General features: G+C 43.8%; 1 protein-coding gene across 2 annotated transcripts in view; it reads left to right on the plus strand.

The window, feature by feature from the left end:
* Positions 1 to 21,076, plus strand: part of cep112 (centrosomal protein 112) — a 148,976-nt gene that overhangs the window by 86,734 nt on the left and 41,166 nt on the right. For both annotated transcript variants that reach the window (XR_005209821.1, XM_037791753.1), the window contains exons 22-23: positions 13,192 to 13,254; positions 19,640 to 19,789. Coding sequence is in view for 1 of the 2 variants with exons in the window: in XM_037791753.1 (XP_037647681.1) it covers positions 13,192 to 13,254; positions 19,640 to 19,789 (213 nt within the window). In the remaining variant the exon portion in view is untranslated. The remainder of the gene's footprint in view (positions 1 to 13,191; positions 13,255 to 19,639; positions 19,790 to 21,076) is intronic.

Consider the following 21,076-nt stretch of genomic DNA (forward strand, 5'->3'; position numbering starts at 1 on the left):
AAGGGAGAGACAGAGAAGAGGGAGAGAAGGACACAGGGGGATGGGGGGGGGATGTTTTGGGAGTAGACAGTCGAAGCTGTTGGAATGAAATAATGAGAAACAGGAGATCAGACGTTCAGATAGTTTCATACGTTTGAGCTGCAAAAAGAAAGGAGAAGGAAAAGTGATGGAGGTAGGCTGAGTAGAAGGTGTGGAGGGGGGGGGGGGGTTTAGTGTGGTTGCTATTGAAGTTTATCTTCATAAGTGTGTGTGTGTGTGTGTGTGTGTGTGTGTGTGTGTGTGAGACTGAACGCACACAACCCCAGACCTCCCAATCTCCGTTCTCCACTGAGGGGCCTGTGAAGCTGCCTCTGTGCCCGATAAAGACGCCTCATCTCTGGGGCTACAGGGAGCACGAATCCTGCCTCTCACCCACACCACCACCTCCTTATCTAACGTTCTTATTCTCCGCCACACCTCCACCGTCCATCTCTCTCTCTCTCTCTCTCTCTCTCTCTCTCTCTCTCTCTCTCTCTCTCTCTGTCTCTCTGTCTTTCCCCACGTCCTCTCACCCCGCCCGCCTTCAAGTTGTGGCAAAGCACAGAACATTTCTATAAAGAGTTAAAATCAGGGGAGGAAGTGTGGGAATACTGCTTCTTACCACACAGCTCTGTATGATCCCGAACATATAAAACACGGGTCATATTTTGCAATTAGCGCTTAATAGGCAGCACTGTTCTGAGCTTGAAGTTTGGTTAGTGGAGAAAAGCTTTTTTGTGTTCACCTCACACAGCTGTATCGTACTCACTCCCTGCTTGTCAATACTAGAGATCTGAGATACTGTGAGACAAAAGACCAGGAGGCCTCAGGTTTGATAGGACATGAATAACGTCTGGAACTTTGAATTCATATTTTCTCTCAGTCTGGAGAGCACGGCTGTTTGAACTGCGCGAGGAGATTAGATGTGCAAATTGTGCCTGATATGTTTGTGTGGACCCGGGTGCATGTGTGGAGGCTGGTCCATCGAGGCAGAGGAGGTTGCTCCTCCTCTATTTTGTAACGCGAGGTTCAATACCCATGCAATGACTACAGTGATTGTTTATTAGATTAAAGTCGTTGTTTTACTGCTTCATAAGAAAGTAGAGATAACCCCAACCCAGCTGACTCCACAGTAGGAAGAATGTGTTTCTCACTACATACCCAAATAATAATACAGCCAAAGCTGCCCTGTTTCAAAGAGATGTTGATATGTCATCATGGCATATTGGAATTGATCTGTAAATGTTGTATAGGCTATTGGGAGAAGGTCTGGATTCTTCCTCATGAATACTTAAAGCTTCAGTAGGCAGTATATTTTTGGCATCAAAAATTCCATAATAACCTTTCAGCATATTGTAATTCAAGTGTTCTGAGAGAAAACTAGACTTCTGCACCTCCTCATGGCTCTGTTTTCAGGCTTTAGAAAATCTAACCCATGACAGGAGACTTTGACCAATCACAGGTCATTTCAGAGAGAGAGAGCGTTCCTATTGGCTGTGCTCCAGTCATGTGACCGGTAGTTTGGCCTTCCTTCAAGAGATTTCACAATGGCTACCGCGACATAAACTTTCTCATTTTACAGCTAAACCGTGCACTACAAGATGATTCCGAAAACATTTGAGGAGAGAAATAGTAATGTAACAGAATATTGATTGATATTTGATCAGTGCTGCCTAGTTTGACCGTTTGGTCGGAGTTCGCGAGTGATTGACAGCCGGCTCTCATAGACGGCAGCTGGATGGCAGACTCCAGCTCGGCTCTGACTGCTTGTTTTCCTCCGGTCTGTGAAATCTTGCAGATGCTGTTAGGAACACCAGAGGACACAGAGGACACATGATTTTTTTTCAGGTTACCTGTTTCATGCACTACTGTCTGGATATAGCGACCGTTTCATAAAAATTACTTTTTTTTAATCATATTTGCTCCAGCCTCATCTACTTCAGCTTTAATAATAAGGTTAAGGATTCATAAATATTACCCTGTCAATCACTACCTGCCGAAATAAAGAAAGAATAGAATATTATACATATAATACAATATTTTCTTATAATAAATTTGATATGTTTTCTTAGGAATTTAACAATAAATACCTTATTTTGTTGTTTTCTTGAAGGATGTTGAGCAATATGTGAAACCACTTTCTAATTTGACCAAAAAAAAAGGCTATTAAGACACTCAATATATGTAGGTTTTAATATTTTTGTTTAGTATGATATACCCCCTCGCTATTTTTTTATTGTTACACTGAATGTGACTGATGTTCTTTTGTTTAATAAAGAAAGTAGAGATAAGTAGCCAGCTAGTGTAAAATAACATGACGCTGTGGGTTGGTTTTCCTCCTGTCATCCCCAATTTATGGAGTCACCAGCCGCCACTGATGTAAGCATATTTCACATGCACTGCATACTTTTTGTCATTTTTAAACGCCCTCATTCTTATGGCTTTTAATTGTTGTTGTAAATGTCACCATACATCCTCGGGCATAGTAGAAGAAAAGGAAAGCATGTGTGTGTGTGTGTGTGTGTGTGTACGTGTACACATGCATGCCTACTTGTACTTCAGATCAAAGGGACAGGGCATTTCATCAAACACTAACCAAGTGTGACAAAAGCACCTGGAGGCAAACATCAGCCAATGAGGAAGCAGCTTTTTGGCATGCAGTAGCCAATTCCTGCTCCCTGTGTCACAGCGCCAGCGTCCCTGTGGTCATGTCCCATGTGACCACCTTGACATGAAAGTGCTCACTCTTTCTCTGACACACACACACACACACACACACACACACACACACACACACACACACACACAGACAGGTTGAGCATCAGACAGCTGAAGTATGAAGGCCTCTGTTTTGAAATTAGTCTCTCTATTTTCCCACGGGTAATTCTTCAAGGAAGCAGTCTGTTCACATCTAAAATACTTTTAGAGGTTCTTCCCGTAAAAGTTAGGTTGGCTCTGTGACCTGTTTACACCTGGCATTAAAATGTACCTCATATCCAGATTGTATCTAGATATAATTAAGCCACACCTGTTATTAATAAGTGTCTCCAGTGTCCATGCTGAGATCTGATCGCTCTGTCTGAAAGGGCTGAGAAGGAGGCTGCATTACGCGCAGACTTGCAGCCGGGCGCTGCTGGAGAGGCGGTCAGATCAGCCTCAAAACGCTGCCGTTTAGGTGGAGAGGACCCGCTTTGGGGTATGAGGAGAGGAGACGTTGAGCACAGACAGAGCGGTGGCGGTGATCTCTCTGGCCCTGTTCAGATCTGGCATTAACAAGCGTCCTGAGTGATCGGATCACAAGTGGACAGCTCTAAGTACGTCTGGAGTGACCACTTGTGATCAGATCTCACTTCCGCGCTCTATATGCAAATTAACACGTAGTAAACACACGGCTGATATAGCAGACGTTGCGATGTAATATTACATGAATGTCAGTATTAGTATCCTACATATTTGAGAATTTGAGTACATTTTATTAACATGAAAATATAAGGTTACCTCTGAAGGTGGTCTGAGCGACCAGATCTCAACGCCTCTTGACTCTTCACACCTAGAGCTACTTAGAGCTGTCCACTTGTGATCAGATCACCCAGGACACATTTTATTTCAGGTCTAAACAGGGCCTCTGGTTTGAATATCCGCTGTTGATTACTACCGAAGCTCGGGACAGCCCTAGCATTACTGTACGTATTTCGTCCCACGTAGTTGTTGTATGTGGATTAAAAAACGCAATTGCATTTACACTTGTGTTTAATGTTGTCACAGTGTGTCCCCTGACCACCTCCGATCGGATCACAGTTCATCATCAATGCGTTTTGGGTGCATTTACACCTGTACTCTCATGTGGTCAAGCACTATCCGATTACAATCCAGTCACCCAAAACACATTTTAATGCCAGGTGTAAAGGGGGACTATTAATTAGTGTAGCTGGAGCTTTCTTTTGTGTATCTCCACTCATTATGAGGACATAGCAGTTGTAAAGTGCTTTCAGATTACACAGCTCGTTTGACAGCCAGTGATACTATACAATAGGTGCTGATGCTCTTACGTATAATTTGGCTACAAACAGCTTCGACAGCTGCATTTTTATTACTTCCGATCGACTAGTTCACTGCCAATACATCTGAGCACATGTGTGTTTCAGTGAGATCAGCTTGTTGGCTATTATTTAGCGAGCATGGCTGGCAGTCTGTAGATCTCCTATCCAGATGTTAGTCCTGGTGGATAGTTTGTCTCAGTAAATGTCGAACCAGAGGAGTAAACATGACGTTAAACAGACCGACAGGTAACCCGTTGATTGGACAGTTTTGGCGATTGTCATCCTGCATCATCAGGACCCATGTGGGGGAAATCAAATTCTGGTGACTGACAAAAGTTTATGAGGCACTTTAATGCTTCTGATGTTTATGTTGTTTGATTAATAACTGATTATAAGCATTGTTAGTTTTATTAAACGGCAAATCAACCGCATGGTATGATGAATAATGGTTGAGACAGGAGTGTACAAAAGCCCCTTTGCACGCTCCCAGATGACGTCGGGGAACACACGGACACATACATGAGGCGTATTACCGTGGGATCGCTGTCACACACGTTTTAATGGAGTTAATAAACTGATAAAGTACACAGAGTCGGATAGAAGCACAGCAGTTTGAACAGTTTTTCACCTATTAATCAGGGAAACTATCTGCGCTGACGTGTCTCTATACATGCCCTTAAATACAGGTTGCTTCCTGAAACGGTTTCACAATCAGCAGGTGGATTTATGAGTAGTTCAGCTTTTGAAATCATGCCAAAATCGCGTCTGCCATCATAAAATCCCACCTTATCAGGTGGTCTCGGTTCAGTTGTTTGTTCTGCACCAGAGTTTGATTGACAGCTTACACACCAGCTCAAACGGACCGTACCAACTGGGCAAACGGACCTGAGTTTGTTTGAACCAAACCAAACAGGTTAGGTGTGAAAGCACCCTTAAGTGATCATTTACGAGCAGATTTTTGCCTCCAAACTCACATTTGATTTTGTCCGTGAGAAACTGTGACTTGAAAGAGAAAACAACAAAACTTGTTTGTGATCATTGATGCAGCTGGAGAAGAGGATGGCAGCGGCAGCTCGGGCACAGACTTCAAACCCTCATTTAAGTCGTTTGGCAGAGGGAAACTCGTCTGTGTATAACTTTTGTTTGTTGTGCCGTTGCAAAAAGCTGACTAGGCGATCTTTTCATGTGGCCGGAGATGCATCTGCTTTCACACTGTTTGACCCGACCATGCGTAAATGTGGTCTGACTGATTGGAACTCAATGTGTCGTCAATGTGTTCTCGTTGCATTCACATCCATATTTAGTTTGCATTCGTGAGCAGACCACCCAGGATTGTTTTAGTGCAAAACGCAGCTGATTTTCTGAGTATTCATGGTGCCAGTCTCGGTTGCTTTGTGCCTCTTTATTCTGTGGATCAGTTTGTGTGGATCTCTGCTCTTACACCGGTAGTGCATCATCATTGTTGATCTCTACCTGCGTGTATCGGTTTTCATTATCACAAATAGAAATAACCACAAGCAGTGATGATATAGTATCAAACAAATTGAACCTGTATGTCCTCCTAAAACTAGAGAGAAGTCTTAACATTAAAGTCAGAACGCAGGAAGTTAAACCAGGGAGATCTGGCTGTTAATACAATGTTTCTAGTACACCCGTTGAATCTATGAATCCATTCACACCAGCTTTGATCCTTTGTACTTTGAGCCTCGGTGAGCGTACCGTTCTCTCTCTCAGCCAGAAGATGGTGGTACGAGGTTGTTGTCGTTGTTGTCAAAGCCACGTCTTCTTCTTCTTCTGTCTTGCCCGCTGTCACTGCTGACTTATTAGCTTGGTCTTCTGCCATTTGGAGATACACCAAATCACATTATTCAGTCGGTCATGGATTAGACGAGGAGAGGAGAGGAACACAGGCTGAGGGATGATCAAAGAGGGCCCACATTCACCTCACGCTAACCGACTAAATGGGAGACAAAGAGGTGTGATTTTAGGGGAGAAAGAGGTAAGGTTTAGGATGTTAAGTGTAGGGCAGTCACATTATTGGATCTATGTGTCTGCTGTTGGTATATGTTTACATCATAGCTGCTTCCCAAACACACATTAAAGCGTTTGCGCACGTACACAAGTTGTGTGTTTGCGTGCGCGTACGCATGCGCCGACCTATCTGAGCTCCTGGTTTCCTCAGCGCACCATCGGGCCCGGCGGCGGAGAGAGAGAGAGAGAGAGAGAGAGAGAGAGAGAGAGAGAGAGAGAGAGCGAGTGAGTGAGTGAGTCACCCAGCAGATGAAAGAGTCAAAGTAAAGGCTCTGCCGTCCCAAAAAAACATCACACAGCTCCCTTGCTCACTTTTTGAAGTCATCCAAGAGGAGGGAGGGAAGCGACACACTTTCTCAATCGCATTAAAACATGGCGTCAGGCAGCTCCCATCTTGTTGCACGCTATAGATTACACTTTGGTTTGAAGTGGAGTTTTAAGTGGGACACCGTGATATTGGGCTCTGTTTTTTTGGGTTAAGTTCCTAATTCAACTCAGAGTCATCCTACATCTGAACATCAGGCAAACTTATTGATCAAAGAAGGGATGGGGGCATAAATAGATGGGAAAGTGAGGTGTACCTAAAGACAGGATTTCATCACAGTTCTACCAAAGTTCAATGACCAATTGAAAACATAAAGTTAAAGGGATAGTTTGGGTGTTTTGAGGTGGGGTTGTATGAGGTACTTTTTGTCCGAGCCTGACGCCGTTAATGTTGTAAGCTGAAGCACTGACTTTTGTTTTTTACCCTGTCATGCAATTGTTACCATGGTTACAGCTTGTATACTAGGCTACACACACGTGGGGAACATTACATGAACGTCAAAAGGCATTGGTTTATGTAGATTGTTTTAACACACACAGTCACATAGCCTACACAAGGTTATCAGCAGAAATTTGAGTCTTACCATTATCGATAGTCTTATCTTCATCTTGAACTCACAACTGTCTTGAACCGTTGTTAACTGTAACTGAACTTGTAACCGTTGTTAACTAAACTCTACATAATCCAACCATCGTGGTTTATTAAGAGTTGTCATGGAGGAAGAGGATAGCATCCACCGTGGATGGCTTAAGCACTGAAGTTCCGTTCGCTGCTGGTAGTGGGAATAGCCAGGATGCCCCGAGCAAGTACAGATACCGTTGACTTCCTGCATGGTTATCGGTAGTTTTTAAACTTCCCCCGATGACAAATTTTGTTTAACATCCTCCATACTTAGCTAGCTAAGCTGGCTGTAACTGATGTGTAGCGTTCATGCGTCATCATGTACTGTAAATAACACCAGCAGCACTGAACAAGAAGCTCAGACAGTAGATCCTTCATTTTTATTTACTTTTACATTATCTATTCACTAAAAGTAGACCGAACCCGAACGTCATTTGTAAATATCTGTTCGACCCCGTCGGGTCCCGTCGGGCTCGGGTATCCACACTCTAACCTACAATAAATGGCGGTCGGCATGACCCCGGTGTGGAGAGGTAGACAGGAGTTACCGAACAGAACCAAAACAATGTACAGCTGTGGACGGAGCAGGCAGCAAAACGTCATTTAGGCACCTAAAAAAAAGGGGCCAGTTTAAGTGTTCGCTATATTTAGAATATTTTCGGCAGTTTACCTTGCTGTGAGACAGCCCTTTCTGACGGGGAACTGAAGCTGTTATCTATGCTCTAGCCAAAGCCACCAGTCTCCATTGAAAAAAAAACATAATTTTACCTCGCAGAACGCAGGAGTTGCTGGTCTACCGCTGCCTCTATTGGTTAGATTGTTTGTGTTATTGTGTGACTTTGGTGAATCCGAACTGACCAAACAAACTAACTGACAGCGGTAGACCAACAACGCCTGTGTTCTATGAGGTCAAATTACAGGTTTTTTCATCTGGTGGGTTTAGCGAGAGCATAGATGGATGCAACGGCTTCAGTTCTCCAACGGAAAGAACTGTCTCACCGCAAGGTAAAGCGTTGAAAGTATTTTAAATGAAGCGTACACATAAATTGATATTGATTTTTTTAGGTGAGCCTTTCTTTTAGGTGTCTTAAATACATGTTGCTGCCGGCCCCGTCCGCAGCAGTACATCGCTTTGCTTCTGTGTGGTAATTCCTGTCTGCTTCTCCAAACTGTGGGCGTGCCGACCGTCATCTACTGTGGATAACACACTGACTATAGATAAGTACCTCATACAACCCCACTTCAAAACACCCAAACTATCCCTTTAAGTCATCTTTTCCGAACAGAAAGCATGAATGAAAGACTTTTTTGCTGTGGTTTTAAAGTCGGCCCACCTGCTCACGTTAAAGCAATCTGTGATTCTACGAGCGACTCCAGCCATTTAAGCATTCACAGCCTCAGACTAACTTTTTTTTTTCCTGACCTTCTGATGTGGGTTAGATGTTGAGCCCACTCACACTGACGGTAATGGATGTAATTGGTATTCTGATACCGAGAACCGGCTGGTTGAGTGTGCGATCGCTGAACATTCGCTATGTTGTGTGTGTGTGTCTGTGTGTTTGATGTATGTTTATCTGTGTACGCCTGCCTGTGTGATGCATTATTTCCGTACTGCCTGTGCGTGTGTGACGCGGCTCTGACAGTGAGCAGCGGGGATTAAGAGAATCATTACTGACAGGCAGTGATGGCAAACTGTGAAATGGAAATAAAGTCTCTTGTCATTACAGCACCAACTCTGTCTCTCTCACACACACACACACAGATACACAGGCGAGCACAGCAAGACAGCAATGATTACAGACAAACGAGCAAATAACATCTCCCAGCTCTCCCTCGCTGGCAGATTGAACTCAAATTGTTATGAGAGACATGCGTGGTGAACAGAGGAGTGTTTTGAATGCTTACAAATGCTGCTGCCACTGAAAGTGAAAGCTCCTCTTTGAAATCATGTTTTTGTTTTTGAGAAATGAACCCCACAAATCAGCTCCCTAGTGTGCGACGTACAGCATGTCGTGTAGCAGGGTGAAGCTATGAACAACCATTACCAGAGCGTGTTTTTGTGACTCATCGCCACTTTAAAAACATCCCTGGCTTTTACCTGTCAAACGCATTGTTAGAGTACATCGTGGAGTGACATCAGCCTTGCTTTGCATCAGTTTTATGTCTTCTGTCAGAGTTCAGCTTCAGGACAATGCTGAAAACCATAATTGCTCTTTAGCAACGTGAGATGATTGGAAACATATCGGAGGGAAAAAAAAATGCCATATGGAGGCAATATCCTGTCACTGAACAGATTCTGAAAATACTGGAAAACAGGCGCTCTGACTTTAACGCACACACAGAAGTTATGGTGTGTTGGCAGGATTACTCTATTGAGAAACGTTTACTCTAGTTTCTTCCTCCTTTCAGCAACAATACAGCGCTCCACTCCAAAACAATGGGACCGGCTGCACACCTTGAGCAAATTTCACCTCCAAGCGGCCGCAGATCAAACGCTGGATGTGTGTTTGGCCTTCGCGTGTCCTGTTTGTCCATCGTCTGTGTTTGAATAAGTGTGGCTTGTGTGCATATATTTAAGTGTGTGTGAGAGAGGGAGAGAAAGTTGTCACCCGTTTTCCGCCACTCCCGTCAGTCCCTTTTTTTTTTTAGCGTGCACGTGTCAGTATGTGTCTATGTGTGTGTGTGTGTGTTTGGCCTGGTTCCCACTGCAGATTATTAATTAAGTTCTGGTAAGCGGTGCATGCCTCGCCTTCAGATCCACTTCCACTCTCTTTAACACACACACACACACACACACGCACCAAACACACACACACACACACTTCAAAGCAGCCGCACTCCACACAGCTAGGATTAAGAGGCGATTGAAGAGCCTGATACAGCCTCAAAGTGCCTTCAGCACAAAAATGCCTTTGGCAGGGCACAGGTAGTCTCTTTGAAAGTGCTTACACACACTCACACACACACACACACACACACACACACACAGACACACACATACATACACACATACAGTATGGCTGGGCTTTTAATTTAGCTCTGATTTTTCCCTTTGTATTTGTCACAGTCCTGCTGGACTATTTTTCCTTTGCATGTACTATCCCCCATCTTCATCTATTTTCAGCCCATTTTTAATGTGTGTTTAGGTGGTTGAGCTGTATAATGTATGATGTTGTGTAATGTTTCCCCGCTAAATCCCCCTGAGTGGCTGTAGGTAAAAAGGAATAGGCTAGTAGCGAGCTCTTTATGTTTTTATGAAAACATCTGAGCCTGTTTGCGTGTCAATATGACCATATGTTACTGTGAATATACACTCACACATGTGTCATATACAGTGTAGAGTGTCACCTCATTACCTCACAGGCAATTACAAAGATGATGCTGACACGTTTTCACTACTGAGACACATTTAAGTCTCATCAATGTCATGTTTTTTGGTGTTCGTGATGATGTTTTTCTAACAAATATAGGCTGCTTAAACGTGCAGTAATCAGAATATTTTTGACATCATTGGGCAAAAATTCCATAATAACCTTTCAAAAACTAGACTTCTGCACCTCCTCATGGCTCTGTTTTGAGGCTTTCAAAAAATCTAGTCCGTGACGGGAGACTTTGGCCAATCACAGGTCAGTTCAGAGAGTGTGCGTTCCTATTGGCTGTGCTCTGGCTGGTGGGCGTTGCTTGGTATTTCCTCAACTTGATCTCAATCTTTCGATCTTTTACAGCTAAACAGTACACTGCAAGACGTTTATGAAAACATTTGAGAATAGAAATAAGCATTACAGTAACAGAATATTGATTCACATTTGATCAGCGCTGCCTAGTTTGACCGTTTGATCAGAGTTCGCGAGTGATTGACAGCTGCTCAGAGACGGCAAGGCTCCAGCTCGCCTCTGATTGGTTGTTTTCCTCCAGTCTGTGAAATCTTGCAGATGCCATTAGGAGCACCAGAGGACACAGAGGCACATGATTTATTTTTCAGATTACCTGTCTCATGCACTACTGTCAGGATATAGTGACCATTTTATAAAAATAATTTTTTTGAATCATATTTGCTCCGTTTTCTACCCACTGCTGCTTTAACTACCACAGTGTCACTACAACTAAACTGTTGTCAAGACGGAGCAAAGGGAGACAACAAATGTGTCAGCCGTAAAGAAAAACATCGAAGGACTCCATTTGCGCCCCCCCCCCTCTCCCGCACACATCTCTTTCTCTTTCCTTTTTCTACACCCTTCTTTGTCTCCCCCTCTCTCATCAGCTGCCGTGTGGGGCCCCTCGGGGACGAGCGGGCTGCCACTCAAACAGTCCTGGCGCAGGAAGACAGGCCGGTATCCTTGGTGATGGCTCTGTGTTTCCGTGGTGACAGGTGTGTCCGCTCAGAGCAGGGGCGGCGGTGTTTGTCAGGAAGTGTTTGGGATGGGGTGCAGAGTCCAAACGCTGCTCAGGTGTTGATGGCTGCGAGGGGGGGGGTGCGTTCACAACGACTAGTGAGTTGTCCGTCTGTCAGTGGCTGTCAGGACGAGAGAGTCAAGCAGGTGTGTGTGTGTTTTTATCTGTAAATCAGATCATTTTAAATCTCTCTTAATAGATTTTTGGCTTTTTATTGACATTTTTTAAGGGCTTTCAATCGATTCAAATATTTAATCGTGATTAATCGCATTTTTGTCCTAATTGTACTCATTCAAAATGAACCTTAAAGGGAGATTTGTCAAGTATTTAATACTCTTATCAACATGGGAGTGGGCAAATATGCTGCTTTATGCAAATGTACATATTTATGATTGGAAATCAGTTAACAACACAAAACAATGACAGATATTGTCCAGAAACCCTCACAGGTACTGCATTTAGTGTAAAACAATATGCTCAAATCATAACATGGCAAACTGCAGCCCAACAGGCAACAACAGCTGTCAGTGTGTCAGTGTGCTGACTTGACTATGACTTGCCCCAAAACTGCATGTGATTATCATAAAGTGGGCATGTCTGTAAAGGGGAGACTCGTGGGTACCCATAGAACCCATTTACATTCACATATCTGGAGGTCAGAGGTCAAGGGATCCCTTTGAAAATGGCCATGACGCTTTTTCCTCGCCAAAATTTAGCGTTAGTTTGGAGCGTTATTTATGACATGGTTGGTACCAATAGATTCCTTAGGTTTTCTAGTTTCATATGATGCCAGTATCTTCACGTCTATGTTTAAAACTGAGTCCGCTACACCCTAAAAATCGCAGGTTGTGTTAATGTGTTAAAAAAAATTAGTGGCGTTAAGACAAATTTGCGTTATTATCACGTTCACTTTGACGGCCCTAATATTTTTATGTCTCCTGCGTTTGTTGAACATGAAGCTTTCAGGTTTCTGGAGTTTAAGTCGATCCCCTGAAAAGACTTGTCTGCCTTTCAAACAATGACCTACTGTACCCCCCCCCCTCTCTCATCAACTCGAGCCCTAGTCTGTCTACAGTACTTGTGTAGACCTTGTCACCGTGCCGTACAGGCAGCCATCGACATCCCCATCGAATTCCAGCACTTCACACCTAATTATCCCGCTCCACTGTTCAGCCTCTCATTGAGACTCTGGCATCACAACACAGCTAGCTGAACGGAGGCAGATCTTGTATTAGACACTCACGGTCGTTGCTTCCAACTGGCTGGCTTCCCACAGAGAAACGACCGAAAACAAAGAGACGGGCGCCGCTCAATAAACTCCTAACAACAACCTTCATTCACTCCTATTCTGTCTCCAGCGCGTTGTGTCTCCCAGCTTCTCCCGATCAGTTTTTTCTCTCTCCCTATAGCTAATTGGCAGCAACGTTTTAATTCCCCCCCACTTCCCCCCCCTTCTTGTTAAGTGATGAATTGTTGGCAGGGGATCAAAGGGGAGTGGTGCCCACTGTGCACCATGCCCGTCACTACCTGCTGGCACACATGAGCGTTGGGACTGGCACGGGGCCAAGGGGGCCACAGGCCTGCGCCGCGGGGACACGCTGCCAAGAGGCAGAGGTCAACATGAGTGTGTGTGGGTAGGTTGGGAGGGTAGTAGTGTGTGCTTCCTAACAGAAGATTCGATTTCCCTCTCTCTCTCTCTTTGTGTCTCTCTATCCGTCCGTCTGCATATCTCCTCTCACACTACCCTCTCTCTTCTTGTTGCAGACCAACGGCAGGTTGAAGCAGATTGAGAAGGAGTACAGTCAGAAGCTCGCCAGGTCTGCCCAGGTAATCAGTTTTTCCCTTCGTTTTCCCTCCTCTTTCATTTTATATTCCTCTTTTTCCACTGAACCGCTTGAAAGATTGGACAAACGTACAGATGGGAAAGGTGAGGAAGCACATATGAAAACACACAGCAAGCCACCCTGCCCTTTACCCTGAAGCAGATATGCACAAACGCACACACACACACACACACACGTCCCATATCTGGCACGAAGTTTGTGCAGAGCTCAGGCAAATACGTCCACACATAAAACACAGAAGATTGTGTTACATGAAGAATATCTAAAGCTCTGCTGTCTGGCTTTTCTCTCAACCGTTCCTGTTCTCTCTCTCTCTCTGATCTCCGTGTCCAGAAGGTGTCAGAGGTGAAAAACTCTCCTTTGCAGCTCCAGCAGAGTTGTGTGAAGTCAGGACAGGTTATCGGGTCTCGTATCTGATGCGTTGGGTGTTTTGATGATACAAATGTTTGCCCTTAAAGCTGCAGTAATCTTTGTTTATATAAAAGGGAATCAAATACCTGAGAGTAGTGTGAAAGGGCTCGCTCGTAGGGAGCTAGAAGGAGAGTAGATATTAGATGTGTCAGGTGGTCAGAAATGGGAGCTACGGAGTCTGTGCAAGTAGCCTTGAAGCGAAAGTATAAAGCAAACCTTAAAGGAATACTTCGCCTTTAAAATAACCATTTCTATATCAATTACTCACCAAGTGTAACTTTGTTTTTCTGGCATGCCTCCACGGCGAACTAATCCGAAAACGGAGCAAATCTTTGATGAATTGAAGTAAATGGAGGCCAGGTTTAACAACAGCAAAACTACACTATATCAAACATCCATTTACAAACTCTCACGCAACTCGTGCAGTATAATCCACGTCCTGTTTATCCAGTCATATGCTCAGCACTTCCCAAACACATGCTTTTTGGCCTAAATCATACAATTTAAAACACTTGCGCCTCTTCGTCTCATGCTTGCGTAGGCACGCTGCAAATCCGTGCATGAGACGGTAGTGGAGGAAGTGTTTAAATAGGAAGATTTAGGCGGAAATGCATGTTTGGGAAGTACTGAGAATACGACTGGATAAACGAGACTTGGATTATACTGCACGAGGATGTGTGAGTGTTTGTAAACAGATGTTTTTATTATACTTTATATAGTTTTGCTGATGTTAAACCTGGCCTCCATTTACTCCAGTTCGTCAAGGATTTACTCAGTTTTCGGATTCTCAGTTCGCCGTGAAGGCATGCCAGAAAAATAAAGTTTTCTGCAAGAATTCAAGGTAACACGCGGTCAGTACTTGATATACAAATGATCATTTTGTGGGTGAAGTATTCCTTTAAAAGTTAAAGTCCCTACTTATATTTCACACACTTACACTGCTACATTAGTCCGTTCACTTGCACCATTATCGTCCTCCCCTCCCTGCCTCTGATACCTCTTTACTCCATTACCTGTTTCTCTTCCTCGTGTCATGGCATCGTCTGTCCACATGTTTAATATCGCTGCTCGTCTCCTCAGACTGAGCCCTTTTAAAACTGAGGTAATTCTGCTCTCCAACCAGGAATATAACTTCCCAGGACGCACTCTGTCATTCAGCAAAATGTCTCCGAAAGTTCAGGCGGCTTTTACTTCACCAGTTTAAAAGATCCAAAACAGCCTAAGTAGTGTTTACATTACAAAAGAAAAGAGTTTTCTCCTTGATTATGTAGCAGGGTAAAATATCACAATCATTTGGCCGTAATTGCACCTCGTTACCCGAAGAGGAGATTCAAAAGGCGGGAGGAGCGGTGCGGGGGGAGATGTTGTTTTTCTTTCTTTCTTCTCCTCTTTAAATCCCCCCATTTTGGGTCGGCTGGCAAAGGCACAGAGTTGAAAGCGGGGTTGACAAGCAGATGTTGTGAGAAAACGGTAGCTTATTAGGTTACACAATGCACGACTTCAAAAGGAGTCGGATGCTGTGCGAAAGTTCAGCCGTGTTTGCCCGCTTTGGCGGTGCGGTGCGCTGCCGCAGACAAAGCAACAAGTGATTAATCCTCTGTTTTGGGGACACAAAGCTGGCACAGGTTCAACAAACAACACTCTCTCTCTCTCTCTCTCTGACATTAAAGAAAAGTCTGCGTGCGCAGAATTCAACACCTGCAGAGGGTTCTGCTGAAGGTGTGGGGGTTTTTGTGCAAACATATTAATATGCGTGATTAATGCGGGCTATTTGTCGTGGGATTGGGCGGCTTTGTTTTAAAAGGTAAAGGTGGATTGGGGGGGGGTTGTTGCCTACCCCTTGGGGCAACTCAGTCAAATGTAAACAAGAGGTCTTTGAACCTCAAAGGCTAACCCCAGTTGTTAACCCTTCAGTGTCTGACAGGGGGCATCGCTCTTGAGCTCAACTGCATGGCTAATAACCCAATTAAAAACATACCACGCCATACATTATCCTGAGGGAACTGGAGACGCAGCACGTAAGGGTAGATGTTTACACGCATGCACACGCACACACATCCCTTCCTCTTGGTTTTGTCTCTCTTCCTCTCTCACACACAAACACACACACACGCACAAACACACAGACTCTCCTAATTAGTGTCTCTCCAATCCAATCCAGTGTTAAGCGTCTGGCTGTGAGTGGTCCTCCTGGGTGACCCGTGAACCGAACAGGGCCGTGCTCTCTTCCCCCACTTAATGATCAGGCTGCAGTGGGTGGTAGCTGCGGTAGCTGGTGGGAGATCATTACTTTATCCCTGACCGTCTCACCGTGGGAGTCGGTGGGAGGTGGAGGGAATTCGCCACGGGAGGCACGGTGCACCATGTACTGGAAGAAAGAGGTTCAAGTTCACAGCATATGCAAATACGCCTCATTTATTTCAGCATAATGCCGGTTGTTAAGTTCCACAAACTGCGTTCACGTGTGACCTCTTAGGCATGTATTAACCAAATAGGATCTGTTGCAGTATTTATTCGAACGAGAGATGAACCCACAGAGAATCATCACCCGACGCTACAGCTCTCCTCACTTCTACGGGGAGTTCTACTGTTCATCAGCGCTTTGTTTTGGTTTAGAGCTGCAACGATTAATCGATTAATTGTCAGCTATTTAAATGAATCACCAAATTTGAGTAATTTTTTAAGAAAAAAAGTAAAAATTCTCTGATTCCAGCTTCTTAAATGTGAATATTTCCTGGTTTCTTTACTCCTCTATGACAGTAAACTGAATATCTTTGAGTTGTGGACAAAACAAGATACTTGAGGACGTCATCTTGGGCTTTGGGAAACACTGATTCACCATTTTCTGACATTTTATAGACCAAACAACTAATCAGTTAATCGAGAAAATAATCAACAATGAAAATAATCATTGGTTGCAGCCCTATTTTGGTTTTACAACCCCCAAATTTACAGTTTTGATTCACTCTCACTGCTCTCATCAGTGTCGTTTCCAGACGTAGAAGGAGACTGTTTCAGTGGAAAAAGCTCTGTACGTACCTGCCGAATACCAAATAGCAGACAGACAGAGTTAACTGGTGAACATAGCGGAGCATTTAACAGCTAAAGAGACGGATATTTCCCTCTGGAGTTGGTAGAGACCACAACAAAGCTGGATGAAGAGTGAATATTGGACTAAGTTGCTCCAACTTTACAAGGTGATGATATGTCAGCGTTGTGTTTGCAGATCGTTTTGCGGCTCCCAAGTGGCCAAAAAATTCAGTTAATGCAGGTTTAAAGGTTCTCTATACGATATCCAGAGCATTAATATAGCATCAGTCAACTAGCTCCCAATCCCCAATATTTAGCACCTTTAACCTATAAAGTCACTCATCCCTGAGAGCAAACCATACAATCATTTACCTTCCTTCTGGCTGAAAATTTGTGATTTTTAGCTGCAACTATTATTTTATCAATAAATCAATACATTTCTTGAATAATCAATTAAAAAAGTTTTTTAAAAAAAGGCGAAAAATTACTTTTAAAATGTTGCAGATTAGATTTCTGTCAATCAACTAATGGATTAATTGACTCATCATTTTAGATCATGTTTTGGTGTACGACACTCTTTGGATGCATGATGTGCATGCCAAACCACAAAACAGCCGTTGATGTCTAAAGACCGTAATTATTTATTATTATTTTAATGTCACTTCACCTCACTATTTAAACGGCTTAAAGGTCACATATCAGGCTCATTTTCAGGTTCATACTTGTATTTTATGTGTCTACTAGAACATTTAGTTAAGGAGAGGATAGGATGAATTTTATTAATCCCCAAAGAGGAAACTGGTTATCCAGCATAAACAAAGACAAAAAATCAACAAAGACATAGACACAACACAATACGTCAACTACACAATAGATGACGCCACGCACTGAAGTCATTGAAGGGAAATACACAGTTCCTTTCCAACAACAATAAGGGGTCGGTAAAAGCTAAGTATATAGTCATAAAAAGCAGATGTTTACATGCTGTAATGTTAAAAGAAACAATACTGTCTGCCTGAATATATCTGTATTTACCCTTTTACCCTATTGTATATTTGTGACATCACAAATGCACAGAGATCCTGACGGCTCGTTTTAAGGCACAGTTTCTTAATACGGACTGTGTATATTTCTCCATGGGTTGAGCGTTTGATACTTTCACAGTATTTATATAGCACTTAAACCTGTTTTATAATAATAAAAAAAAAAAGATATGAAAATCTCACTTTTTACATTTTAGGGCCTTTAATAAATCAGAGATCTGGAACCAGGCGACAGCGTTTCACCATCAGCCACCACGTTTTGCAAAGCCTTCCCTTTTCTGTGGTGGCCATCGTTTTATTGCATATTTATTCACCTTTCTGTTTATTAACAGGTGAATAAACAGCAGACCTGCTCATGAACCTCTGGTTCATGGAGAGGTAAGTCTGCCTTTAGCCCTAAACAGAGCTGCTAGCAGGCTGGGAAAATAGACAAGTCTCACCAGACCAATTACAGACTTAAAAAGGCCTGGCTGGCTATCAGACAGAAAAAAAGGTGCTGTGGTGTGTATATATACAGGAATAACAAGACAGACAGCTGAGTTCACTAGGTTCGAGCGCCGCCAGCGCCTGGGGCGAAAATGCAGGGAATCCATATTGTAAAATAATTATTACGCCCAGAAATGATGTTCCCATAATAATGTGTCATTTGTTGCTTTCATGTGGCTTTCCTGCTGACAAAATAAGCCTAATCTCCCTCTCATCTCTCTCTCTCTCTCCCTCTCTCTCTCTCTCTATCTGTGGTCGACCCGCACCACTCTAACTCCCATACTCCCACACAGTGTGCAGATTCCAGCAGGGTTTGGTCCTCCGGAGTTTGAACACGGTAAACAATTATCTGTCTAGCCCAAAGCTAGCAGCAGCACTGCCCCTCCTCGCCCACCTCTGTCTCTCTCTCTTCCTCTCCCTCTCTCTTTTACTCTCCCTCTCTCATTTTTCCTCCGCCGTTCCCTGACAGTGGCTTAAATAGAATGTTAATTTTGACTGGAGGATTTCAAAGCCGAGGCAGTTCCTTTTCATCTTGGCGTGCACCGCAAGTTCACCAACACAAAGTCACTCCGCTCTTCAAAAAGGAAGTTGTTTTTTCCTTCCTGTCTCTATTTTTTTTTTTACCTCCCTCTTTTCTTACTCTCTCTCTCTCTCTCTCTCTCTTTCTCTGTTTTTTCTGTGTCTTCTGTCTCAAAAAAGACACAAGACATGAGACTGTGGGAAAAAAGCAGCTTTTCAAGGTGATTGTTACCGCCGTCCAAACCCGTGACGAACATGTTTTCCATCTGAAACAAGTCATTTTGTGAGACCGGTGAAATGAAGCAAATCGGCGTTGTGTTTAGTGAACATGTTCTGCATCCGGCAACAGGTTTTCTTGTCACTTGTTTCAAACATAAGCATAGAAAAAGAAAATATAACTTCAACTTTTTCAACTTTTTTCACTCTGTTATTATAGATATTCACACGCATGCACAAACAGGATCTATACACATGCATTATGTATGGAGAGATGTCAGAGTGAGGGGGCCGCCTCACAGGATGCGGCCCTGAGCAGTTGGTGGCTTCGGTGCCTTGCTCGAGGACACCTCTGCAGGAGGCGAACTGGCATCTCTCCAGCTACAAGTCCCCACTCCGTACTTGGTCCATGCAGGGTCGAGTCAATCCAGGCCAAGTCCCCACAAACTGAGCTACTGCCGCCCCCCCTCTATACACTGAAAAAACTTTCCCAAGAGCAGACAGGCCATTTGTCAGTATGTCACCGTATCTTTTTATTTCCTCACTGACCGGTGCAGTGGGTGGAACACTGTGTGGTCAGTTGTCCGTCTGTCAATCCTCGACAAATCAAGATCTAAATTCAAACATTCTTTTTTTTCCTGTCTCTCCTCTTCTCACCTGTAGCTAATTGCGGAGCTGCAGACATCCGTATGTGACTCAAAGGAGGAGGCTGTTCGTCTGCAGCAGGCGATGGTGAAGCAGCTGGAGGAGTCTAATGTTCGATGGGATGAGGAGAGGAGGACGATAACTCACCACGCCGATCGGGCCAACAAGGTCAGTGTTGACCACTTAATCATACTTAATAACTGCATCCATCAACATTGATGATATGAGAAACAAAATGACAGTAGGGGTATCAGTAGGTGAGGAGAACAGAGCAATATTACTTATTATCAGAGTTTGCTGCAGCATATTGTAGCCGAGGCACTATACCTGAAATAAAGATCAACCCCGAGGACATAATTACACTTTTAGGAAATATAATAAAATCTTCCAGGGCAAAAAGAGCAGTGGTGCTGCTCTGTCTGATTCAGCTCAGCGGTTGATAATGATTGATTGATCACAATCTATGCTGATTTGCAGCAATGAATCAGAGCAGCACGTCTCAATTTTGTGACAAAAAAAAGATAACTTTTCTGACTTTTTCATGTTGGGGAAAAGCACAAAATCAGTCACGTTAAGTCATACTTGCCAACCCTCCTGATTTCTCAGGAGACTCCTGTTTTTCATTGCCCTCTCCCAGTTTCCTCCCAGGGTCACGATTCTCCCGTATTTCTCCCAATTTATCACAAATTTTCACTCCTTTTTCGTTATCTCAACCAGTTTCTGGCGCTGTATCGCGTGTATAAGCCCTTCTCTTTCCACCTGTACAACAATACAGCTACACCTAATGTTGTTTCTTGACAGAAGAGAGCTGCTCGCGATACAACGTGGTTTGCTTGCACATCACAGTGCGCGGTTCCCTGAAGTTGGGCTTAGCTCGACACAGCGAAAAGCCGCCTTGGCCTGGTGCAAGCCATTGAAAATAACGGGTTTCCGAGCACAGCGGTGCCATTGTCATGTTGTTTAAGGCCCCTCAGTGAGAGAGAGAAGAAATACTCAAGCAGGGACTCCTTTAGCTGCGAGCAGCCGGCTCGCCATCGCAATTTTGAGAGCTGTTGAGAGGCAATAGAAATGCTCCCAATCCCATATGTAGCACCTTTAACTCTTTTTACTTCAGTACATGTAAATAGACGATCAGCTGTAATGTAGGGGATTCAAAACGGTACCACTGGCAGCATCTGCACCAGCTTTCTTCAAGGTCTTTGCCATTTTATCAGTTTCTCTTTTTTCTTCCGATCTCCTTAATCTCCCGACAGTCTTATATACTTCCTGCCCTGTGTCAGTGGTCTCTGTAGTGTTCATCTGCAGAGGCAAACCTTTAGACTTAGAGAACAGGGGGGGGGGGCGTCCGTCCGTAAACTACATCCTTTAAAAAAAGCCTTGTCTGGATTTGACTTTTATGGACTAGACACGGGTCTCTTTTCTTTTGTTAGAGCACGGTCACAGTTTGTATGCATG

Source organism: Sebastes umbrosus, chromosome 14 (assembly GCF_015220745.1).
Source record: "Sebastes umbrosus isolate fSebUmb1 chromosome 14, fSebUmb1.pri, whole genome shotgun sequence".
NCBI lineage: Eukaryota > Metazoa > Chordata > Actinopteri > Perciformes > Sebastidae > Sebastes > Sebastes umbrosus.